At 35.0% G+C, this 27083-nt stretch overlaps 2 protein-coding genes across 6 annotated transcripts; both read left to right on the top strand.

Moving 5' to 3' along the window:
• Positions 1 to 84: 84 nt before the first annotated feature.
• Positions 85 to 7320, top strand: LOC110820428 (uncharacterized). Of its 4 annotated transcripts, none has more exons than XM_022049889.2 (6): positions 85 to 596; positions 740 to 902; positions 1120 to 1213; positions 1499 to 1698; positions 5423 to 5533; positions 6880 to 7320. In XM_022049889.2, exons 1-5 carry the CDS (start codon positions 537 to 539, stop codon positions 5515 to 5517), a joined length of 612 nt encoding a protein of 203 aa, XP_021905581.1. In that variant the 5' UTR covers positions 85 to 536; the 3' UTR covers positions 5518 to 5533; positions 6880 to 7320. The 4 variants fall into 4 exon arrangements, with proteins under 4 accessions (XP_021905581.1, XP_021905580.1, XP_021905579.1 ...); XM_022049888.2 differs by lacking the exon at positions 6880 to 7320 and adding an exon at positions 5817 to 6371; XM_022049887.2 differs by lacking the exon at positions 6880 to 7320 and adding an exon at positions 5820 to 6371.
• A 16008-nt stretch (positions 7321 to 23328) lies between these two features.
• RTFL20 (ROTUNDIFOLIA like 20) lies at positions 23329 to 25770 on the top strand. 2 transcript variants are annotated; one of them, XR_015816520.1, is made up of 2 exons: positions 23329 to 23956; positions 25491 to 25770. XR_015816520.1 is itself a non-coding variant. In XM_088211825.1 (2 exons), the coding sequence occupies exon 1, from the start codon at positions 25049 to 25051 to the stop codon at positions 25193 to 25195; it is 147 nt and encodes a 48-aa protein (XP_088067951.1). In that variant the 5' UTR covers positions 23979 to 25048; the 3' UTR covers positions 25196 to 25259; positions 25491 to 25770. The 2 variants fall into 2 exon arrangements, 1 of the variants encoding a protein (XP_088067951.1); XM_088211825.1 differs by lacking the exon at positions 23329 to 23956 and adding an exon at positions 23979 to 25259.
• Positions 25771 to 27083: the final 1313 nt, after the last annotated feature.

Genomic DNA, 27083 nt, shown 5'->3' on the forward strand with positions numbered 1-27083 from the left:
TCAGCCAATTCAGTTCAATATACAAAATCTTTTCATACAAGATTTAACACCTTTTATAATCTAGTTCGATAGGATACTCAGGCTCTCACTCGAGAGACTCCAAGTTTAAGTTCCGGCAAATAAATTGGTTCTCACCCGAGAAACACGGGTTCAAGTTCCGGCAAATAATTCCATTGAAATAGCGTAAAATGTACTGTTGTTTCCTAAATTTAATGGGCAAAACGTAAAAAAAGACATCAAGAAAAAGACAATAGTACTTTTACAATAGAAATCTGTTATTAGTTGGTTGGATGCTCATCTATCACCCGAGAGGCCTGGGTTTAAGTCCAGGCAACTGAAAAATCAGTTTTCCAATCTGAGTTGAAACGCCATCGTTTTTATATTTAAAGCCTTTTTGGGAACATGATATAATACGCACCGTTTTCGCGCAAATCCGAAGGAAGGGAAGCCGTTAATAAGAAGAGCAAAGAAAACGCGGGAAAGCGAAGGCCAAAATCTTTTGAGAGCACAAGATCAAACTTGGAGACTAGTAGATAATGGAGGATTCAGGGGCGATACTTTGCCAAATCTCTACTTTCAAGGACATGCTCGATCGGGTACTGATCTTTTTCCGCTTACCTCACTCGATTTTTCCTTTTATCTGTATCTCTCTACCAAAACACTCACGCTCCGAGCTAGGGTTCTGATACGTTCTCACAATTTGAAAATTGGTCGCTGAAACGCTGAGAAAAAAAAAAAGGTCAACGAGGAAATTGAGGTGAATATTCAAGTCACAAGGGAGATAGAATCGGAGATTGTCAACTGTGCAGAGATCGAAACTTCTCTGGCTGTTAGGGAATCGGAGTTGACCAAGTCGCTTTTTATGTCCCATTTTGAGATCAACGGTTTACTCTCCGTTACTGGTAATTTTATATACGAGCAAACGCCATGTCTTCCTAGCTACTTGGTTTGTGTATGCTGTTTATAATATTTCCTGGTGCCTTAGCATTTTCCTCGAATTTGGACATCATTGAATTTCAGGAGATATTGAAGAGAGGATTTGAGGAAGCAGTATTTGCTGTTCATAATCTTTCCTGATATCATATTTTAACCTTTTTTTCTTCCTCTATTCTTCCATAGCTGCTTCGAGGAACTCCCTAAAATTTTTGGAGGACAAGCTCTGCCAGTTGAAAAAGAAGCGGGATGAGATGCTTAAAAGAAGGAGAGAGAAACGGTATTTATCAATGTCTTTGCATTTACAAATATCTATTAGTTGTATGATATGTGGTTATAATTTATTTGATTTTACATGTAGACATGAGATTTTGCATCATTGGTATGTAAACAATATATAACAGCCAGTTTTCCAGTATTTTCTTTTAATTTAGTCAAATTGAATCCATTTCAAGTTTCTCACAGGATATCAACTTTTCAACAGGATGTATTTCTTTGTAATTTTTGTTCACATAAATTGAATGCGTCTAAATGATTTTTTAATGAACGTTTTCTGTACCAACAGGGAAGAATTTACTAGGCTGTGCTTACAATTTCAGTGGGATATCAACAAGGAGAAAAATGATGAACTATTGACTTTATTGTCAGAAAGAGAGGCTCTGGAAAATGACGTTCATCTTTTGGATAAGAAGAATAATGCTTTGCAAAACTCAATGTTGGCTTTTGCTGAAGAAATCATTGAAGAACTTCATAATACTAACTCTGGTAAGATTATGAAATTATATTTGCTCCATTACTCTCCTTTCTTGGGAAAAAAGAAGCTACTGGCAAGAGTTTCTTGTGCATATTCAGCTGTCTTTCTTTCTTTTTTTTTTTATTTACTTGGATGTTAATTTATCCTCTGCATATTTCTTTGTTTCGTTTGCTATCACATTTGGTATCACACAAGAATTAAGATAATATTTTGAACTCCTCCATCTCATTCTGTAAAGCTTTAATTATGTTGCAGATTTGGGCTAGTTAATGAGGTGTATATTACTTTTTAGCTTATATTGGCCCATTAGGTCTTGGCTTTGGATTACTGTAGGTTTTGGGGCTAAGCCTATATGGTACTGTCAGGTATTTGCTTAGGAAATTAAGGAATAAGAGTACACTATAGTATAGTTTGGTTCCTGCCACTTACATTTGCAAAGATATCTCTCCTTTCCAATAAAATATTTATAATGAAAAGCCTTATTTGAGTCAAATATGCTTTTCAATTCCTAAATTAGAAGAAATCCTCATCGTTCACATAGTATCTCTCATCATAACTATCTCTAAAACATATACACCACAACTTTATGTCAAAACCAACCTACAGTTTAACTCTATTTTATAGAGAACAAATACCTAGTTCACGAAGTCAATATTGAATAGGAAACCTATACTGATTCAGATTCCTGAACCGAATATGAATATGAGATCAAAAAGAAAAAAACATCTTCTAAATCAAATGTCACAATCATCGAAAGTTTTCTTTCTCTCTATCTTGAATCAAATTCCATATTCTCTTGCTGATGAAGTTGCAACAATCTATTCTTGTCCTTTAGAAGAGGTTCTAGTGGTTTTTATTTTTTTTTTCTCTTCTTAATTTCATCTGCAATCACAAACTCCAATCAATCACAATAATCGGGGGAATCACAACTCAATTGCCAGTTTTATGAGTATTCATGTAACAAGTTTTAAGATTAAACTCCAATGGCAATCACAATAATTAGCACAATCACAAAACAGAATACAAGTTTTGTGGGGATTTGCATTAACAAACATGATTTAATCTTTCTGATCTACCTCCACGAGCATATCTCCACTCCACATAAAACACTAAGCAGATTAAAAAAATGATAATTACCTTTTGGACCCAATAAACCTTCCAATTCTTGGGTCATAATAAAGTTTCATCACTCACAGATAGGAATGACAATGAGCGAAACGCGTTTACTCAACTGTTTCAATTCAGCTCGATTAAAGTTCAATTTGGGTTTGGTTAAAATCAAACTCAAGTTGAACTTAAGCATGAACAAAGGCTTGTTTAACTAAAGGAGCCGAATATGAACATATTGAGTTCAAAATTTGGATAGCGTGTTCGGTTGTCCATTAATAAATAAAATATACTTTATTATTTACTAGAATATATGACATGTGATATATTTTAAAAACTTTTTAATGCTTTTCATTATTACCGAGCTTGATTTCATCTAGTTTGGCTTTGTTTGAGCTTGAGTTCCTTCAGGCTTGCCTCTGTACCAAGCTTTTCTTGTACCAAGCTGGAACTCTTTGTTTTGTCAGACGAGTTGATCTCAAGCCTAAAATAAAGTTCAAATGAGCTTCGAGTCACACTCGAGTCTTGCAATATTTAACAGACTTGAAATCAAATACTCAGGTATCTGTCTCAACTCAGCTTATTGCTACCTATATCCTCAGACAAGTATCATTAAAACTATCTGCACCAAAGACTCCACACTCAGGGTAAAGATCACTAAAACTATCTCCACCAAAGACTGCACACTTAGGGGAAAGCGAACAGATATCTAAATAAATCCTATTTATACTGCTTTCATACTTGTTCACCCAGTACTAAATAAGAAATCTCTACAAATTAGAAATTCTAAATCAAACAAGGATTCATGACAAATCCTAACGCGCAATGGTTTAACATTCTATTGCGTCATGATTTAGTTCTTGACACTTCCCTTGGAAGCTTATTTGGAAACATAAAGCTTCTCCCCATTCGGCTTTTATCTGCGGAAGGGGGGACCACCTTGGGCTGCATTTTAACGGCCGATAACTTAAGGAGAAGAGTCTGCGTTATTGTAAATCATTTCTGTCTTTCTTCAAGATAATGAATCCCCTAACCACCTCCTCTTATTGTGCTTGAAGGGGAGAAAGCTATGGGATTCAGCATCTAGTTTATTGGACATCCAGTGGGTGGTGACTGGATGTATCTCAACCCAGCTTCTCACTTGGAATGGTATCTGTGTAGCCAAGGGCAAGAAGAACATCATCATATTTATTCCTCATTCCTTTTGGACTATTTGGAGAGAAAGGAATAGAAGGGTTTTCTGAGGTCATGCTAGCTTTTCAAGAATTAGTTATCTTAATTGGGAAGATCTAGGTGACTTTGTCAATATTTTGGCTATTCTCCATCCTATCTCTTCTTCTCTTTTGTACATGGGTAGCACCCTCTTAGTGCCTTTGTTAATAATATTCTTTTTCTTGTAATCAAAATATTGAAGAAAGGAAGAATTACTAAAATCTTTTAGCCCTATTTTTTCTTTGAATTGTTTCTCCTTTTCTTCCCAAACATTAATTAAGGCTTGATCTTTTTCCTTCCATCCCTCTTAAGTCATTTATTTCTCTTTTAGTCCTCTATCATTTGTCACTTGAAAAAACACATATTTACTTTTTACTGAGAGAAATGATTTTTCTGTTACTATTGCCTTAACAAATCCTGACCATAGAAGATGTACTGGTTCCAAATTATCATTGTAAAGGGGAAGAGGGAGAATGATAATTCTTAGAATAGCAATAGCAAGCAGTTGCTAAGGCAGTATGCCTTTGGGAAGTTTCTGTTATTTATTCCTGTAGATTGACCTTGCCGCATGAAAAGGCCAATGAGTAAATATATACTACTTTTGAGAATTATTAATATGAAATTTTTAGTAATAGATATGAGATGGAGCTAAGAAAAGCAAATTCAGGATCAGTTGGGTCTCAAATTCACTTCATAACCCATTTTTTATCTATGATTTTGCAGCTAGATGCTTGGTAAATCAGTTAATTTATATACAATATAAATTAGTTTTATATCAATATATATATATATAATCTAAATTAGCATGAAAAGGAGTAGTGAGCTGTCAATAGGAGGAGATGAACCAATAGATAATGCCTATCTTTAAAAATTCATAAGGCATAGATATGGTCTTGCCCTGAAATGAAACTTGGCATAGATATTGTCTTGTGTCGAAATGGAGTTCTTGACCATGCAGGCGTCACTCAGATATGATTTCTATTGCTGGCTTAAGTATTTAGATTGGAAAAGTGGGTCACACGTATTATTCTAATACCATATGATTGATATAAAAAAATGAATAACATGCTTCCCATCTCTTTTGGCATGTTGAATTATTGCTTATTTGGAAACTGTATCTTGATGCGTTAGCTATAGTTCCTGCTGATGCAGTCTTCCTTCTCCATGGATTTTCATTTGATTTATCTATAGTAAGATCATGAAAGCTTTCATGGAGCAGCTTGTGTCGCCTTCGGCTTTTGTACTTGAGTTCATTATGAAGGTTCCTGAAGTTGCTCTGTGCTGGTTAGATAATGATTGTTCATCTTGACAGGAAATTTAGGCACTTCAATATTGTTCAGCACGTGAATACCTGCCACAACTACCTAGAGTTTCTCTCTAAACACGTTGTGTCTAATTTCTTTTTGCTAAGTGCAGCTTTACATGCTGAGATACAGAACCAGAATCAGGAGAATGAGAAATTGCTGAAGGAAATTGATGGCTTGAGGAGTGCATTGCTTCCAAGCTGGTAGTTGATATTAATTATTGGTAATGATCTTTTTGTGCTGGTTTAACAGACTGCATTTCCATCTTAGAATCTTATTTGGTCTGAAGTATGTTTTAAAATAGGCTCAAAAACATGTAAACCTTTGTTTGTACATATTGCTCCATTTTGTTGTCATTATTTTTAAGACAACAAAAACAATAAATTGAGCACTTTCCTACTAACCTTAAACTTCTAAAAAACTAGTTACAAGTTACTATTAATCACTTTGCGGCACATTATTGACGTTGATACACGTGTTTATCAGTTTTACTTTCTTTCTATAAGCAGAAAGGAGCAGCCAAAAAAGAAAACACTTCTGGAACTGGTATGGGTTGTACAATGGACCTCAGAAATTACATTGGTACATGCACATAGAAAAATGTTGGATGTCTGGTTAAGACTTAGATGCAAGTGAGCACCGAAGCTATGTTCAATGTACCTTCATGATTCAGTTCCCCAAGTATTTGGATATAGCTGCACACTTTATCTTGACAGCCTGCTCCCAACCATTGTCTGTGCCTTGCTAGGATGGTGGTTCCAAATTAAAAATATGGTAATATTAAATGGGAAAAGGGAATCCCACAAGATTATGATGTACTTATACCAGAGTTCCTTTTAAGTTAATTTTCGGTTTGAGTTTATTTTTTTCACTTATTACCTTTGACCCCTGGTGGAGCTGAGCTGCTGCTCGCTTCTTGGAAATACCAAAATCTGTCATCTTTAAACACTTGTCTAAGTGCTTTTCTACAGCTTTATAACTGCTAAGCGTGCATAAATTGTAATCAATGTGTTGCAAATATCGAAACTTCTAAATGATATATACGTCATGTCATTATCATTCTTCTCCAATGTTATTTTCTTTTATCTTTTCCTCTTTGTCTAAACATTGGTAGTCCTGCTGAAACCATTTCTTCATATTCCGAGGAGCTTAAATTTTGTAAGTAGCAGTTCAATGCTGGTTGGCTTTTGAAATGATACCAATGCCAGATCTAAAAATTCGACTTGCCATGTGGTCCAAGGAGGTCTCCAGTGGGTCAGGATGTAGGGTAAGGGAGGGTGCACGTTTGATGTTGCTCTAACTACCAAATGAACAATGGTAGTAGATATTGTTTCTATTATACATGATGAAGTTTATCGTCTAAAGATTCATTTGTTCCCATACTTGCTGACCTATAATGGAACTCTGGCATTATGTACAGTGCTTTACACCAAAATGTTTCCAGACATTTCGTTACCAGCAGCACGGTCATAGAATACAGTAGCATCTTTGACCAACAATGAACATTTCTTGCAATATGTGCAAGACCCGCACATGGTTTTCTGACACTACTTTTGTCTTGGTAATCAGATTGTTTACAGTTACTTGCAGAAAGGCCATTGACCATGCCGCAAAGCTTGAAACTGTTCACGAGAGGCTTTTTCTTCTATTAATAGCTGGAACCTGATCCCAAAAAAAAAAGAAAAAACTCATCTTTCATATGGACAAAATCCCCCATAGAACAGGAGCTATCAAAGCGTAATAGAGTTTTGGCAGTGACGCAGAAATCTGTTACTGGAGACACGGGTGGCATCTGTCGTCGTGTCATACCTTTCTGAACTTTCTGACTTTCCACAAGTTATGCCTTTACAGACCATGAATTTGTACTTTTAAGGAGGCCTCTGATATCTCATTTTCAATTAACATGCTGTGAAGTTTTTTTCTATTAATTTGTCTTCCATCGTGTCTGTCAGTAGTGGGTAGGGGTCGGGGCCATGGTCCTCTTGCCTTGCTCAAAACTTTTAGCCAAGTGTCTTGTTGGTGTTGTCACTTCCACGTAGGGGTCCGGCTGCCACTGACTTGGCACTGTAGGATTTTTAAATAATAAAAATAGTTAATGTAGAGTCATGTGTCAATAGTTTTTAGTTTGTTGCTAATCAAACATCAACTAATAGGTCAAATTTAGTATTCAATTCTTAAAAATAAAATTTTAAATTAAAATTTTAAATAAATTATAACGATCTCGAAAATTTAAAAAGAAATATATAATAATTTAAGTGCGGAAGTAAAATAAAATGTTAAAATTTACATCTCTTACACAATAACTTAAAAGTACTAAATAAACATTACGGAATGAATTCTCTAAAATAAACACGATAAATGAGAGAAGTAATAGAAAATATTAAGTATCTAGCATCTACTTGCAATCTTCTTATGGATCGGGCTCTGGAACTAAGTACTCTTGATCTGAAATGGTCAAATAAAGGATGAAATATACTAGTTCAGTAAAGATATTACACTATATCACTAGTACAGAAGTAAAGGTTGGTAGAAAATCAAAACAACTAATGAAACACTAAATTTAGTAAATTCATTTATTAATCATAAAATCATTTACCGTTCACTTACTATTGTGAAATTTATGAAAACAACCTATAGAGACAATAATACCATACAGATCATAACTTCATGAACAATCAGTAATATAGAACATATTATAAATTTATATTTATTAACAATAAACCAAATCATAACCGTTTATCGTTTTACCAGCCTACTAGTATCCATGGGGATTCATGGGGGTGTCACCGCTACACGTGAACTATTTTCTTTAACAATCTCAATTACAAGGTCGTCCTCATACTCCGTCCAGTATGAGCGCCAAAGACATTAAACATCAATACCCCGTCCGGTATGAGCGCCAAACTACTAAGTTTTCATACCATATCCGGTATGAGACTACGTTCACGGTAGGGTTCTCTATGTACCCGATCCGTTTATCATCTCCTAGAATATTTAGTAAGGCTGTTCTTACTATCTGCTTATTTGATCACACAATTTTCTTGTTTTTCCTTAGTCTCCATTATCAAATCAAATATAATCACATAAACAAATAAACATGCATCCGGTAATGCAATCATGTCTCAAATTCTAAAATCAAACAGTGGTCAAGTAAGACAGTAATACATGCATTTAAACCATAAAATAGATAAATCAGATACCATCATGCTTTTAGGCTGTAAAATAAATCAACAGAAAATAATATCCGATTTGGGCTCCATTAGCAATCCGTAATTAATTATGCAAATCTACTTAATTTGTACAAAATACCGTATTATTATTTATTCAAACTTCAATTATATGATAGGAAATAGGGTAAGGGGTCTTTACTTGATTTGACGCCGAAAAGCTAAATGGTTTTCTGTACCTACGGGCGGTCCCTAGGTTCCCTGAATTTTTCTGCGGGAACTGAAACGCGCTTATGGTACCTAAAAATGTCTCAAATAAACCCAAAAATCAGTCATATGGACTACTCGGCCAATTTAAAAAATTCGGCACAGCGGCTCTGCCGTACTCCGGTGACGGCACCGCCGCCCAAGATGGCGGTCCGCCTCGGGTCGGCCAAATTCGATCGATTTTACATCGATTCCTGTGAGCACACATGCTAAAGGGCCTCGTTGGGCCAAAAAATACGAAAAATCAAAACTCATCGGCGGTGAGGCTCTCTGTTGCGGTGGCTCTTCCGGCTCACGTTACTGTTGGGTGTTTCGATTCAGTCAACCTGTAGAGAAGAAAAAGGTGATCACAATGGTGAAAAAATTACACAAAATAAGAATCGGGAAGGGTCTCATCGGAGGCGGTTTGTGAAATTCTCCGCGGCGGTGTTTTTCAGCCAATTGGCTGGTTCATTCACTTCGATTTGGCCATGGATGAGTTTAAAATTGAAAAACACCGGGCTTCGGCGGTGTTTTTCGGCCAATTGGCTGGTTCCTTCACTTCGATTTGGCCATGGATGAGTTTAAAATTGAATTTTGTGCAAAAAAAATTTTTTTTAACTTTTTTTAGGGATAAAAAAGGGTTCCGGTGCTGCGGCAGTCGGCTCCCCGGCTGCTGGGTTGTCTTATATGGCGAGGGGTTTTGGCGGCTAGGGTCAGGGTTTGGGTACGGATGAGGTTATTTATACCCATCCACTTTTGATCTGGGCTGTCTATCACTTTTGATCTGAACTGTCCGATCGCGATTAAATAGGAGTGAATCTGGGTCATTCATCGCGATTCAATCTAGGCCGTCCGTACGCGATTTACTCTAGGTTGTCCGTGCGCGTGGAAATGGAGCTCAGCCGTTCGATCACGCGTACGCGGATCGCTCATGTGGCTCCCCCCCATGGTCTCTTGCGTCAGCACCTCTGCCACTTGGCGCGTCCTGATTTGTCGGGGCTGCTGACCGGGCGTCTGACGTAGCGCAAGTTTTTTAAATTGTATTTTGACCCTTGATTTTCTATTTTTATTTCAAAAATATTTCTAAAACTCAAATTTTCACTCATTTTTTTTCAAAATTATTTTCAATTTAATTCTTTATCAATTTACTCAATTTTTTTCATTAAATTAAAATAAAACAAAATGTAATAAAATAAATTAAATAATTAAAAAAATATATTTATTAATAAAAAATAAAAAATAAAAAATAAAAAAAATAATAGGTGGGTGTTACAAAAAATTATAGTTGATCAAAAATGTTTAATCAGTCGTGTTCATCAGTGAACATGAAATTCCAGCAGGTGACGTCCTTAGGAGTAGCCCGTCCACTCCAATCTGGAAGGGATCTCTAACGGGGTAGGCGCAGTGATTACTAGTATAGATTGCTGCCATATTTTATTAGTTTCCCCTTCTTATTTCTCTCTTCCTAGTTTCCGAAAATATAGTGAGAAGACTTATGCTTTAACTGAACTTATTAACACTAATCGGACCATATGGCTACTCCAAAGAATTTTTTATCGTATTAAAACACAAATCTAAACAATATTGGATGATGTTCATTGGCAAGTGATGTAGTTTATGAAGAAAAATTTTCATATGGTTATATTTAAAATATCATTTGTTATCTACTATACTTGTTTTTTTAACATTCTTTTTTATTTTTAAATCTTTTAGTTTGTATGGTAAATAAAACAAATATATGCATTTGAAAAATCAAAAATATATTATTAATATAAATTATTATAGAATATTTAAAAATACCAATTAAATAGGATCATGAACCACTGCTTAAAGTCATAATTAAGTATTTATGTAACTAATTAATTAATAAATTTGAATTGTATTGATAAGTTGATCGATAAATTTACACCTATTGTAATCACCATATTATTATCTTCTTCATAGCCATTTTATTCTTATAGAGATATGAATAATTGATTGATTTTTTTTCCCCAATAAAATTTAGTTTTTGGAATAATAAATTACAGTTTTCATTAATTTATATAAAACTTATAATACTTTATATCATTGAAGAAATTGGAATATCTTCTTTTTACTTTCACGTGAAGTTCTATTTGAAATTATTTTTATTGTTTAAAAAAAAAATATACTATTTCTAGGAGTATAATTTTACAGATGAATTCTACAAAAATCATATACATATAAAAACAATACAGAAAAATGCCACATGGTATTTTTTATTTCTTGAATAAAATAATGTGTTAATATTAATTATAATTATATATTATATATTGACAAAATTTTAAATATTATTCATTCAAATTTTAAAATATAAAAATAAAATTAATGTCATAATATATGATATCCACTTAAGAAAAAAAAGAGAAGAAATGTAAGTAAAAAAATAATATAAAAAAATTAGAATTTGGACTTAAATGGAACAAATGAGGGAAAAAAAAAAGGGATAAAAGTATAAATAAGTGGAAGTGAAATAGAGCAAAAATAAATAGGGAACGGACGGTCCTGATCAAACCGTATGAGAAGATCAAATGATTGGGATTTAATAGAAAATGGACGACCTAGATCGAGCTAGTGAGATTTAACAGTCGAGGCGAATGGATATAAAAAGAAAAAATTTTAGGGTTTCTCTTCATTTTGAAAAGTAGCCGAAAAAGAGAGAAGGAGAAGAGAGAGGAGCGATCGGGGAGAGAAGGAAGAAGAGGGGGTTACGCGGGGAAGCCGAGAGAGAAGAAAGAAGGAGAAGAAAGGAAGAGGGAGGCCGGAGAAAGAGAAAAGGAAGGAGAAAAAAAAGAGTGGCCAAGTGGAAGAGGGAATAGAGGAGACTATCGCGTGGGGGAGCCGAAAAGAAGAAAGAAAGAGAGGAAAGGAAGAGGGAGGCTAGAAAAGAAGAAGGGAAAGAAAGAAAAAAAAAGGAAGAGAAGATAAGAGAGGAGTGGTCGAGCAAGAAAGAGAAGGGGGAGCCGAGAACGGCCGTTGCAAGGGAAGAAAAGGGAAGAAGAGAGAGGTGGAGGTGGGAGAACAGTGCAAACTGAGTTGAAAGGAAGAAGGAGGAAGAAAAAATGGCCCGAGACACTGTGTGATGGCAGAGACCGAGGCTGTTTGGGTTTTCGAGCACTGCACCTGAGCTAGGTACATTCCTTTTTTTCTTTCAATTTATGCTTTTGACCAAATGGGTATTCATGTTTGTGTGTGTGTGCAGGTTTGGGAGCTAAAGGACTGAAGGGTGACCGAGAGGAGGCGATTGGGAGCCAAGTCGAAACCGAACCGCTCACATTGAAGGTAAAGTTGTTTACTTTTGAGGTTTTGGTGGTGGTTTGAGCAGCAGTGGAGCGGGACGGTGTCGGGCTGGCCGCGCAAGCTTGACTAGGACACCCACCCACACAGGAACCGAAGAGGTTTCCTTGGGAATGGGTAAACCTCACCCACTGTGGAAGCTAAAGGGTCTTCCGCGAGAATAGAGGTTGCAATCACCTTTTAGGATTTTAATTTTTCGTTCGGGAAGCTAAAAAGTCTTCTTCAAAAAACAAAAAGCTGATTCACCGAACGAGGAGCCGAAAGGTTTTCCGAGTACGGATCCTGAAAATTTTGGGTATTCTGTTGGGGGTGTCATTGAAACCCGTAACTTGATTAAATTAATTTTTAGTATTTCGAAGTATTTTAATTAATTTATGTCGTGAGTACAGAAAAATTTGGACATTCAGGCAGATCCAGGAAGATGCGTAAAAGTGTAAGTATTTCTATATCTCAACTAGGTTTGAATTTCAAAAAGTGCATTCATTTCATAAAAATACTTAATTTTGAAGTTTGAACGGATATTGACCCAATTTTTGATAAAAAAATAAAACCTAAACTATGATCAGTAAACCTAAACGATTAGAACCTTATGAGGAGACGAAACTAGAAAGCAGACCCAATGGACTGAGAGTTATTTGGACTGATGAAATACGAAAATAAAAATTAAGAAAAGTCCCAATTAAGTGAAAATTTGAAAAAGAAAAAAAAAGAATAAAAAGGTAAAAATAGAAAGGAAAAAAAATAATTAAGGTTGTGAAATGATCAATTAAATAAAATTAAGAGAAAAACGGAATAAGAGGTAAGTAGAAAAGAATTTTGGATTGAGAGGGTAGGAGTGAATAGGGTAGGGACTCTGAATACCTTCTTGTTTATTCTAAATCGATGAGGGAAGTGTGTGTGTATGGCTGAAGTTCAACGAGCATGGTGAATCTGCACATAGATAGAGTCTAAAACCTAATTCAGACGTGAATAGACATTTGTGAGTGTGGGTCACCTACCAAATGTACTTGTTGTGGCCATTGTAAGATTTGTATTTATGTGTTATCCATACGATGAATGGATCCATTTTGCCTTTTCTTAATGAAGATATAAATGACATCGTGTGATGAAACCTTAGAAATGACCTTTTAAGCATACATATGATTATATTTTGAGATGATGAATGATATTCGAGTGTATCTATATTATTTTGAGAGTATGTGGATATACATTTGAGGATTGTATATAATATTTGAGAGAATTCAGAAACTCGATCAGAAACATGTGAAGTAGTGAAAATAATAAATCAATTTTGCATTAAAACATCATTATTGCATTTGTCTCGTACTGTGTGTTTAGCATGAAATTTTATTTGTAACACCCAACCCTTTTTTTTTCTTTTATTAATTATTATTGTATGAATATAATTATTTTTTATGTAATTTTATATTGAATTTAATTTAATTTAATTTATTTTAATAGAAATAATAATAATAAAAAGGAGTAAAAATTATTTAGGGATTTAATTGAAAATAATATTGGGAAAAATGGGTGAAAATTTGGGTTATGGAGATAATTTTGAAAGAAAAATCGGAAACCGGAGGTCAAAACGTAATTTAAAAAAGTTGTGCCACGTCAGCTGCCCAGTCAGCAGTCCCAGCCAACCAGGACGCGTTAGGTGGTACAGACGCTGACGCGGGAGGGAGCCACGTGAGCGATCCGCGTGCGCGCGATCGAATGGCTGAGATCCGTTCCCGCGCGCACTGACGGCCCAGATAAAAAACACACACAGACGACCCAGATTGCATCGCGCACGGATGGTTCAGATTGAATCGCGATAGACGACCCAGATTCATTTCCTATTTAATCGCGATCGGACGGTTCAGATTAAAAATGATGGACGGCTCAGATCAAAAGCAGATGGGTATAAATAACCTCATCCGCACCCAAACCCTAACCCTAGCCGCCAGAGCCCCTTGCCGGAGAAGACAGCCCAGGCGCCGGGGAGCCGACCACCGCCACCCGTCGCCGTACCGGAGCAATTTTCGGCCACCAAACGAGGTAAAAATTCTACTCTTTACTTGGAATTTGATTCTAAACCCACCTATTGCTAAATCAGAGCGAAAGCACCAGCTAATTGGCCAGAAAACGCCGCCGAAGCCTAGTGGTGCCGTCGCAGGGTGTCTCAATTTTTGCTTCTGATGAGGTCCTTTTCGATTCCCGTTCGATGTGATTTTTCCACCGTTGTGATCACTGTTTTTTCTTCTATAGGTTGACCAGAACAAAACACCCAACCGTGACGTTAGCCGGAGGAGCCGCCGCACCGGAGAGCCCCACCACCGGTAAGTTTCAGTTTTTTATGTTTTTTCGGCCTACCGAGGGCTCTAAGTGTGTTTTCTCACAGGAACCGATGCAAGTTTGGCTGAATTCAGACAGAAACGGCTGAAAACAGCCAACCCGAGGCGGATCGCCGCCGCCCGCGGCGGCAGCATCGTCGTGCTGGAATTCTGAAATTGGCTGAGTAGGCCCTGGGTCTAATTTTTTGGGTTATTTGGGACATGTGTAGGTACCATAAGCGCGTTTCAGTTCCCGAGAAAAATTCAGGAAATCGAGGAACCGCCCGTAGGCGCAGTAAAAAAATCAAATATGGACCTTTCCTATCATAGAATTAGAGTCTGAATAAATGATAATACTGTATTTTGTACAAATTAAATAAATATGTATAATTAATTACGGTTGCTAGTGGAGCCCGAAGTAGACACATTTCTCTGTCAATTCCTATTTGATTTATTTTACAGTTTAAATGCATTATGGTATCTGGTTTATTTATTCTATGGTTTTAAATGCATGTATCACTGCTTACTTCACTACTGTTTGATTTTGGGAATCTAAGATATGCTTGCTTTGTGGATGCACGTTACTTGTTTATGTATTCATGTTTGAGTTTGTAACGGAGACTAAGGACAAATAAGAATGGGATGAGATTTGATAAATGGATAAGATGACAGTCTCACTAGATATCCTAGGAGATGGTGGACGGATCGGGTTCATAGGGAACCCTATCGTGAATGTTGTCTCATACCGGACGGGGTATGGGGACGGCCCGCTTCACCCTCATATCGGACGGGGTATTGAGGTTTATTGTTTTGGCGCTCATACCGGACGGAGTATGGGGACGACCCTGGAATTAAGTTTGTTAAGAAGAATGGTTCACTGTAGCGGGGACCCCTATGGATCCCCATGGATACTAGTAGGCTGATAAAAATGGGCAATTATTATTTGATGATTTGAATATAAAAGTATGATATGTGCTATGTTACAGATTATATATGAATTCATGATATTTATAATATTATTATTTTCATAGGTTGTTTTTCATAAATCTCACTGCAGTAAGTGGACGGTAAATGGTTTGATTATTGATAAATAAATTTGTTTAAAAATTTATGCTCCATTGGCTATTTTCGGTTTTCTACCAATCTTTGCTTCTGTGACGGTAATAATGTGTGATGTCCTTACTGGACTAGTGTAGCTCATTCCTTATTTAACCATTTTAGATTAGGAAGACCTGGTTCCCGAGCCCGATCCACAAGAAGACGGTGAGTAGATGATAGATACTTTATAGTTTTCTTTATTTTTTCCATTTCTCGTACTTCTTTTAGAGAACTTATTCCGTGATATTATTTAGTACTTTTAAGTTATTGTGTAAGGGATATTAACCTTAATCTTTTATTGCGCTTCCACATTCAGATTATTATATGTATTTACTTTTGAATTTCTGGGGTCGTTACATTATTTGGGTTGAGAGAACATGAATACTTATTGAGTTGGTAAAATTTATTAAATTTCAATCTGATATTTTTCAGAGAAGAATGAAGATACAGCACCGCTGCTAGATGAGTCGAACTTGTAAAAAGGTTATTGTTTTTGTATATTTTGTGCATATTCGAGAAGTTTTATTTTATTATATTAGACTCTAAATTCTGACATCATATTTTGTATATATAGTTACTGTATATATCATATGGGCGATAAGTTGTATTATATTTTTTTTGATTTATGCATGTATATATTTTATGGGCCCACTGCATGAAATGACATGAGCAAGAATTGTGCCTCATATCGAGCATCGGAGTGTGACAGGTGGTATCAGAGCCCACATTCCTTGAATCATCCCAAGTACATGAGATTTTAGAGTTTAAATATGATATTTTGCAACTATTAAAGTATTGAGAAGTAGAAAATATTATTTCGAAATATTCTAATTCATTCTTTTCTGAATGAAAGGTTGTAAGATGAGACGTGGACGGAATCCACCGGAGCAACCTCTCGATTAGATGTCCTTACAAGAGCATATTGACCAATTATACCACATGGTAGAAAAGCTTGTTAATCAGCCTAGAGAAGAGATACATGGCCCTCCTCCAGTACTGGCTCCATACAATCCAAAATCAGTCATCTGAGACTCCATCCTCCTACATTTGCTGGTACCAAGAATTTTATTGAAGCTGAAGGATAGTTGAAAAAAATTGAAAAGGTATTCCAATTTTTGGGGGTGACTTTTGAATAGAAAGTGATCTTAGCTACATACCTGCTTGTGGGTAAAGATGATTATTAGTGGGAATTTAGACAGACTACTTTACTTATTCCCATCACCTAGGAGAGATTTTTGGGGGTTTTTAACGCTGAGTACTTTCTCGCACGACTCCGACATCATAAAGAGTTAGAGTTCATGCAACTCACTTAGGGGAACCTGTTAGTGGTTAGAGTTCATGCAACTCACTTAGGGGAACCTGTTAGTGGTTGAATATACATGAAGATTCACTAAGTTGACCCGTTTTGCTCCAGCATTTTGACTGATGAAGGGCAGAGGGTGAGAAAATTTGAGTGAGGGCTACGCCTAAAGATCTAATATGCTCCTGCAGTTCTAGAATTGAAGATCTATGATGAGGTTTTAGTGAAAACATAAATAGTAGAAAGTAAACTGAAGGGTTCATCCTCAAGAGCAGGCAGTTCTAGACCCCCATACTTCTGAGAAGATAGATTCTAGGATTTAGTTCACAAGATAAGAAGCCCAGAATGGCAACAGAGGTATCTCCTAAACCACCATCAACTCCTGGTAAGGCACCGACTTGCCATACTTATGAAAAAAATCATGGTAATCAGCCATGTCATCGTGTCACTCGATCCTATTTCAAATGTGGTAGCCAACAACATCTGATCTGTGACTGCCCATTTATGAAGGAATAGTCAAAAGCTCAAAGACAGGGACGAGTGTACAAACTTACTGCAGCAGATGCTGAAGCAAAGCCAGACGTAGTTCAAGGTATGTATCATGTCTTAAAGAATATAATTAAGGTATTAGTAGATCCTGGTTCTACACACTCATTCGTGTCACATATTTTTGCACCACGATTGGATGTTACACCTGTTTATTTAGGGTATATCTTAATGATATCCACACCAAGTGCGGAGGTATTACTTTATGATGTTGTCTATAAAAATTGTATAATAGAGATAACTGGTAGGGAATTAAAAATAGATGTGGGGAATTTTGATGTAATATAAGAATGGACTGGCTAGCAGCTCATTACGCAACTTTAGATTGCTGTAATAAGAAGGTCGTATTTAATATCCGTAATGAAGAAACTTTTTCTTCGTAATTGAACAGTGTTATTTACCATATAGTATGGTTATTTAAGTTATATAATTTATTGAGCCTAACATATAAAGGTTGACGTGGTAGGTGATAAAGATAAGAATATTGATTTTTATGATGTGTTGGCGGTCCGTGAATATCCAGATATATTCCCTGACGAACTTCCAAGCTTACTTCAGAATCTTGAAATAGAATTTTTCATTGATTTACAACCAGACACCCAACCCATCTTTATTGCTCCTTACAGACTGATGAGAGCTGAAATGGAAGAATTAAAGAAGAAATTAACACGAGAGAAAAGATTCATTCACCCTAGTATTTTTTCTTGGGGTGCTCCTGTAACATTTGCTAATAAGAAAGATAGAACCAATCGAATGTGTATTGACTACAGACGACTAAATTGGGTCACTATCAAGAATAAATATCATTTGCTCAAAATTGATGACTTATTTGATCAATTGCAAAGGGTGCAAATATTTTCAAAGATTGATTTACGATCCGATTACTATCAAGTGAAGATTAAACCCGATGATATTTCAAAGATCGCCTTTAGAACCAAGTATAACCATTACGAATTCTTAGCCTTACCTTTTGAATTAATGAATGCCTCGGCAGTATTTATGGACATGATAAATCTGATGTTTGAGTCTTGGTTAGATCAATTTGTTATTGTGTTCATTGATGATATATTGATTTATTCCAAGAGTCGAGAAAAACACGTTGAACATTTAAGGCAAGTTGTAGAAACTCTTAAAAAAGAAAAGTTGTATGCAAAATAGAGTAAGTGTGCATTCTGGTTCGAGCATATCACTTTCTTGGGTCATGTAGTTTCTAAAGACAGAGTATCTGTGGATCCAATGAAAGTTGAGTTTATCATAGGATTGGAAGATCCCCCTATGGTAAAGGGTGTTTAAAATTTTTTGGGTATGGCTGGGTGCTATCTTTGATTTGTGAAAGGATTCTCTAAGATTGTAACCCCTCTTACCTGGCTTACTAAGAAGGATGTTAAGTTTAAATGGATCCCAGATTGTGAAAATAATTTCAGAGAATTCAAAAACTGACTTGCGACGGCTCCAATACTAACACTACCTAGTGGATCAGAGGGTTATACAGTATATACTGATGCGTCAGGCCAGGGTTTAGGGTGTGTGTTAATGCAAAATCATAGAGTCATTACCTACGGATCAAGACAATTGAAGAATTATGAACGAAATTATCCGACCCATAATTTGAAATTAGCTGCAATTATTCATGCCCTTAAGATCTGGCATCATTATCAGTATGGAGAGACGTTTGAGATCTATACTAATCACAAGAATCTTAAACATCTCTTCACGCAAAGAGAACTGAACATGCATCAACGTAGTAGATGGATGGATCTTCTTAAAGACTATATCCTACCATCCAGGGAAAGGAAATGTGGTGGCTGATACACTGAGTCACAACATCTCCAGCATGATTGCAAAATTAGTAGCTTCTGAATGTAAGACTCTTGATTCTTCAATATGGTGGCTCATGAACGAAGAATGAACATAGCTAGTTTGAGAATTGAGCAAGTATTGATTCGAAAAATTAAAGATGTTTAAGAAATTGACACTGATATAGGAACCTTGAAGAAAGAAGCTGAACTGAGTTTAAAACCGTCATTCAAAGTTCATGATGATGGTTTGCTTCGATTCAGAGGAAGGTTATACATTCCTGATAACCCTCACCTAAAGAGACTCATATTAGAGGAAACACATAATTCTGGATTTACCATACACCCAAGCATCACCAAAATATATCGAAATTTATGACTCCGGTATTTGTGGAATAGGATGAAGAAAAATATATCTAAATTTGTTGGTAAATGTCTCACATATTAGATTATTAAAATCGAACACCAAAAGTTAGGGGGATTACTCCGACCTCTACTAATTCCAAAGTGGAAGTAGGAACACATCACTATGAACTTTGTGATGGGTTTGCCTAGGACTAGACTGAATCATGATATTATTTGGGTGATAGTGGACCAATTAACAAAATCAACCAAATTTCTACTAATGAAAGCTACAGATTCTCTAGATAAACATATCAAATTATATATTACGGAAGTTATTAAACTTCATGAAATCCCAGTATCAATAGTTTCAGATCGAGATGCTCGTTTTACCTTCAGATTTTGGACAAGTCTTCAACAGTACTTAGGCACCACTTTATCATTCAGCACAGTATTTCACCCACAAATGAATGGTCAAACAAAAAGAACCATTTAGACATTAGAAGATATGCTTAGGGCTTGTGCACTAGAAATGAGAGAAAATTGGGACGACCATCTACCATTAATTGAATATACTTATAACAATGGCTATCAGTCCATTATTAGTGCAGTTCCATATAAAACACTATATGGCAGGCCCTGTAGATCTCCTGTATGTTAGAAAGAAATTGGGGATAAAAAATTAATTGGACCCAAATTAATTGAAGAAACTACCTCTAAGATTGTCATAATTAAGAAAAACCTTCAAACTACCCAAAGCAGACAGAAGAGTTATGCAGATAACCGTAGAAGGGGTTTAGAGTTTGAAACAGCGGATCATGTATTCTTAAAAGTATCACCAATGAAGGGCCTTATGAGATTTTGAAATAAAGACAAATTGAGCCATCAGTTCGTTGGACCATTCAAAATATTGGAGAGAATTGGATCTACTGCTTATTGATTGACATTGCCACCAAATTTGGCTAATGTTCATGATGTATTTCATGTGTTCATGTTGTGTAAATACCATCATGATCCATTGCATATAATCTAATAGGAAAAGATTCCTATTAAAGAAGATATGTCATATCAGGAAATGCCCATAGAAAAATTGGACAAACAGGAGCGAGTATTGAGGAATAAGACTATTCTGATGGTTAAGGTACTCCGATGACACCATTCGTCAGCAGAAGCTACTTGGGAAACTGAAGATTCGATATGAGCTCGATTTTCTCACTTATTGTAGAGACATGTCAATTTGGAGGATCAAATTTTTATAAGGATGAGAGAATTGTACTATCCACCTAAGGAAAAAAAAGAGAAGAAATGTAAATAAAAAACAATAATAATAAATAAATAAATAAAATTAGAATTAGAACTTAAATGAAATAAATGAGAAAAAATGGGGGTAAAAGTATAAATAAGTAGAAGTGGAAGGAGGCAAAAAAAATAAGAAACAGACGATCCAAATCGAACTGTCTGAAAAGATCAAATGATTGAGATTTAATAGAGAACGGATGACCCAAATCGAGCTAGCGAGATCTAACGGTCGGGGCGAAGGGGTATAAAAAGAAAAAAATTTAGGGTTTCTCTTTATTTTGAAAAGTAGCCAAAAAAGGGAGAGGAAGAAGAGAGAGGAGCGATCAGGGAGAGAAGGAAGAAGAGGGGGTCGCGCGGAGAAGCGAAGAGAGAAGAAAGAAAGAGAGGAAAGGAAGAGGGAGGCCAGAGAAGGAGAAAATGAAGGAAAAAAAAAGAGTGGCTGAGTAGAAGAGGGAAGAGAAGAGATTGTCATGCGTGGGAGCCGAGAAGAAGAAAGAATGAGCGGAAAGGAAGATGGAGGCTGGAAAAGAAGAAGGGAAAGAAGAAAAAAAAGGAAGAGAAGAGAAGAAAGGAGTGGCCGAGTGAGAAAGAGAGAGGCGGAGGTGGGAGAACGATGTAAACTGAGTAGAAAGAAAGGAGGAAAAGGAAACGACCCGAGACGTCGTGTGATAACAAATATCGAGGATGTTCGAGTTTTTGAGCATTGCAGCCGAGCTAGGTGCGTTCTTTTTTTTTCTTTCGGTTTGTGCTTTTGACTAAACGAGCGTTTATGTGTGTGTGTGCAAGTTTTGGGGCTAAAGGACCGTGAGGTGACTGGGAGGAGGCGACTGGGAGCCAAGCCGAGGCTAATCGCTCGCACCGAAGGTAAAATTATTTGTTTATGAGGTTTTAGTGGTGGTTTGACTGACGATAGAGTGGGACGATGTTGGGCTGGCCGCGCGAGTTGGCCGGGCCACCCACCCGCGCAGGAACCAAGGAAGTTTCCTCGAGAATGAGGAAAACTCACCCATCATGGAAGTCGAAAGGTCTTCCACAGGAATAGAGGTCGTAATCACCTTTTGGAATTACGATTCGCCGTTCAGGAAGATGAAAAGTCTTTATCAAAAAATGAAAATTCGATTCACCGTTCAAAAAGCTAAAAGTCTTCATTAAAAAATGAAAATCTGATTCGCGAAATAAGGAGCTGAAAGGTTTCCCAGGTAGGGATCCCGAAAATTTTGGGTATTCTGTTGGGAGTCATTAGAACCCATAATTTGATTAAATTAATTTTTAGTATTTCGAAGTATTTTAATTAATTTATGTCGTGGGTACAGAAAAATTTAGACATTCAAGTGGATCCGGAAAGACATGTAGGAGTGTAAGTATTTTTAAATCTCAATCGAGTTTGAATTTTGAAAAGTGCATTCATTTCATAATTGAGGTTGTGAAATGATCAATTAAATAAAATTCCGAGAAAAACAGAATAAGAGGTAAGTAGATAAGAATTTTGGATTGAGAAGGTAAGAGTGAATAGGGTAGGGACTCTGAATACCTTCTCGTCTAGTCTGAATCAATGAGGAGAATGTGTGTGTGTGGCTGAAGTTCAGTGAACATGATGAACCTGCACATGGATAGAGTCTGAAACTTAATTCATACGTGGATAGACATTTGTGAGTGTAGATCACCTAACAAACGTATGTGTTGTGGCCATTGTAAGATTTGTATGTGTGTTATTTACGCGATGAAGAGATCAATTTCGTCTTTTCTCAATGAAGACATAAACGACATCGCGCGATAGAATCTTAGAAATGACATTTCGAGTGTATATGTGATCTTTCGTATGTATGTGATTATGTTTCGAGATGATAAATGATATTCGAGTATATCTATGTTCTTTCAAGAGTATGTGGATATATATTTGAGAATCGTATATGATATTCAAGAGAATTTAGAAATTCGATCAGAAAAATGTGAAGTGATAAAAATAATAAATGAATTTTGCATTGAAACATCACTATTGTATTTGTCTCGTATTATGTGTTTTGCATGAAATTTTATTTGTGTTGAGAGAATAGAAATACTTATTGAATTAGTAAATCTCATTAAATTTCACCCTAATACTTTTCATAGGAGAATGAAGAGATAGCACTATTGCCAGACGAGTAGAACTTGTAAAAAGGTTCTTGTTTTTGTATATTTTGTGTATATTTGAGAAATTTTATTTTGTTATCTAAAATTTTAAATTCTGACATCATGTTTTGTATATATAGTTACTGTACATATCACATAAGATGTTAGATTGTATTATATTTTTTTAATCTATGCATGTACATATTTTATGGACCAACTGAATGAAATAACATGAACAAGAATCGCGCCTCATATCGAGCGTCGGAACATAATAAAATATATATAATAATTATTTATTTAAAATATACGATAAAAATAAATTTTAATTTTTCATTAATTATATATTATATATTATATAATTCATTTTTTAAAATCATAATTTGGGTGTAATAAAGGATAAAAATGTAATTTTAAATAGAACATATTTATATTCTAAAGCAAAGTAGCTTTAGTAGATGAAACTTGAGAGAGAAAACGTTAATAGGAAAGGTAAGACACAGTAGAAGTGTGATTACTTTATCACATCCAAGATCATGTTCAGTCAAAATCATTATTAATTAGCAAACCTTTGTAGACTTGTCAAGAACAGAATTAGCCTATACATTCTTGCCCCAAACAAATGAGTAGAACAGAACAGAAAAGAAAAGCAACGAGGACCCAACACCAACAGAAGTAAGAGGTAATGGTATGAGCAAATGAGAAATGTGGTTGAAACGAAAGCAAAATATATATGGTAAACTAAGGTTGTCTTCCATGTCACAGACACACACCATGTCTGTCTCGTGATGTTCACGTGTACCCTTGCCCACATCACATCCGTACCTCTTTAGCCTATGTCTTTTCTATAATTATATGCACCCATTACACAACACGGTTTGAAACTTCTCTCATTCTGGTGATCAAGAGAAAAGAAAGATATATATATATATATATATATATAGAGAGAGAGAGAGAGAGAGAGAGAGAGAGAGTTATATGTTTGGGGCCTATGATCTTATTGTCTAGTTGTTTATTGGTGGATGGTGCACATCTCATGGAGGAGAAGAAGGGTGTAAGAGAAAAAATACATATGGAGATTTAAAAAAGATTTGCAGGCTGAGTATTGACATGGTAGGAGATGAGTTGTTGTTTTCTGATAATCTTATCTTTTGATATACATTTAATATGATCTTTTATCATGTTATTCAATGAAAATATTTCATTTCAAAATATTTAAAATGTGTAGTAAATAGAGTGATATATCCTTATAAATAATGAAATTTTAAATACCTTGAAACAAGATTTGATTTCTAGATCAAGTCTATTAGTTAAATTTGTTTGGAGAAAGGTTGTGGAAAATTTACTCATTGGCTGTTCCTTACTTTTGAAAAAAGAAAATTAAACATATGTATACACTGTTTTTACTTTTTCGATTGGTGTTTGGCATATTATGTAAAAGGCATGACAACTTCCCTTGCCTTGGTTCAAAATTTCCAATTGGGGAAGATTCCACCACATTTTATAAGTACTTTTTTTTTTTTTTTTCAGTACATCCACATAAATGAATTTTAGAAATCCTAAAATAATATTGAAATTTTCAGAAATTTATAATAAAACTTAAAGAGAAGGAGAAGGAAAGAGCACCCACAGAATGTATAGGATTACAAAATGGACTAGAAAAAGGTACTTCCCCTTGCCCATATCAAAGAGAGAAAAGAAAAAAAAAAAAAACAATTGGTTCCAAAAATACATTCCAAAATAATTCTGTAAGAATATTGATTGCCAGTGAATTGGGTCCCAAAGTGCAATGACTGGTGTGGATACACTATACATATCCCTCTCCATCACCCATTTTTCTTTCCTATTCCTTTTTCTTTTCGAGTACTGGGACCCTTCAGCTAAGGAGTCTGTGGATCATCCCCTCATGGCTCATGACCTTTTTCCCCTATAAGAACCCTTTCTCACCCTCCTTGCCTTTTCCATTCAATTCTCAATCATTACTGTCAAACACACCCCAATCCCCAAAAATGATCCATTCTTCTCTCACTCCACGGCTCACTTTCCTCAGAACTTCACAAACCCTTTAAAACCCCACAATACTCAGAAAAACAAACGAAAAAAAAAAACAAAAAACAAAAACCTCAGAAAATAGGGGGACAACCCTTTCTTTTTCCTTAATTCAGAACCAGAATTTAGAAAAATAAGATATATATATATATATTCATGGAGATGAAAAGTGTTCCTACTTCAATTAGAGTGCCAAAGAGAAAGCTTTCTTTCAAAGGGCTTGGTGGGTTCCTTAGAGAAGAAAGAGGCAGGCTTTACATAATAAGAAGATGTGTTGTTATGCTTCTTTGTTGGCAAGACTGATCATAAGGAGGAGGAAGAAGAAGAGGACTACTTATTGGATTATTCTTCTTCTAATTCTTCTCTTGTATGCTATACCACCTCTTTGCCATTTATTATTTTATATTTTGTGTTTGATAATATTACATATGTTTTCTAGTCAAATCTTCTTTACTCAATGCTACTTCAAAATTTGTATAGCCAATTTAATATTGATGATTGATCATGATCATGATCGTGTTTTTGTTCATTTCTTATCTCTTGAATAGCAATCTTTTAATGGGTTTGATCATCATCTCCTCTCTTTTTTGTTTTGTAGTGAGGTAGCTGATCTTCATAATGGTGGTGGTTTTTATGTTTTCTTCAATTCTGAAATCTGACTCTGGCACATTAAAGGGTTGAATCTTCCTTTGTTTTTCTGCCTAACATGTACTTAGTTTTTCTCATAATTTATCAATTATACACATGATTGTAAGGTTGATTTAGATTGTTTTTGTGATAATGCTTTTATCATCCTTTGGATCAGCATATTATGTATAACAATAACCTCTTTCAAAACCCAAAAACTGATCCTATGCTTACTTCTTCCTATTATTATATCTGATATGAGATCACTTTGCTTCTGGATATATATGTATGTATGTGTGTGTGTGTGTGTTTGTGTTTGTGTTTTTGTTTCTGTTTATGCGTGTATATACGTGCAGCTTTTTTTTTTTCCCGGATCTGATTTCTTTTTTCTTTCTGATCTCTTCTCATCTTTGTTGCTTACATTCAAAAATAGCCGTGTGACTGAACATCTTGTAAAGGGTTTTCTTTTCTTGATCTGTTGGGAGGTAGATGGTAAGACGTGTGATACTTACTAATATGTTCGATGTTTTTATCAGACTTTCGGATCACTGCAACCTCAAGAATACTAATGTAGGTTTTGTGTTTGGTATAACTTGAGTTACAGTTCTACCTCCAGGCTACCTAGCATTCAAAATAAGGAATTGAGAGGAGCTTTATACACCACCATGGTTGATATATTGGTACATATATGTATATATAGACATACATATTCACATGTACACGTGTGTAGAGAGAGAATACATCATATACTTCATATAATTTTTTTAGGTTATGTTTGAAATAATTATAATAATTTTCTGAAAATTCATTTATAAGTTTATACGTAATTAGAAGATTGTAAAAATTGTATTGGGATGGCATTCAATGTGAAATTGAAAAATGCATTTTAAATTCTATCATCAAATTTAGAATGTACTAATATAATTTCATATTAAATTTTGTGATATCAATTTTCTTTTTAATTTTTTTGTAGGGAGAATTTTATTATTTTTTAATTAAAATAATTATAATTTATACTTGACTTAGTAAATCACGTGATATTTTTCTACCTCATGAATTACGGTGAATTAAAGAAATGAGATTTAAGTAATATCTGCGACTTTTAAGTATACAAGTAAATTTTTTAATATTTTTAAAATTTATTTAGATCAAAATCTTAATAAATCAAAATCAAGAATATGATATTATCGATATTGTAATTTTTATTATATTATCTTAATTAGAGGAGTGATTATTGGATTTATCTCAATTATGAAGCATAAAAAATTTGCTTGCACCTCCTTTTCTTCATAAATAAGTACTTATAAGATTTTTGTAATTATTACCAAAACAAACATATATAAAATATATGTTTTCCCTCTCCTTGGCCATGTTGAACAAATACAAAAAATAATCATGAAATTCATCTATAAATTTTTAGAATTATATTAACATAGCAAGAAATATTCATATGATATAGAAATACATGTAGAATTACAACAATGCATTCCAAATTTCGTAAAAATAAATTATATTATTCTAATCATTCGTAACGTTACTATTATTAAAATTAAATTAAACAAAC

Source organism: Carica papaya, chromosome 9, assembly GCF_054855325.1.
Source record: "Carica papaya isolate Zhongbai chromosome 9, ASM5485532v1, whole genome shotgun sequence".
NCBI classification, from domain to species: Eukaryota; Viridiplantae; Streptophyta; class Magnoliopsida; order Brassicales; family Caricaceae; genus Carica; species Carica papaya.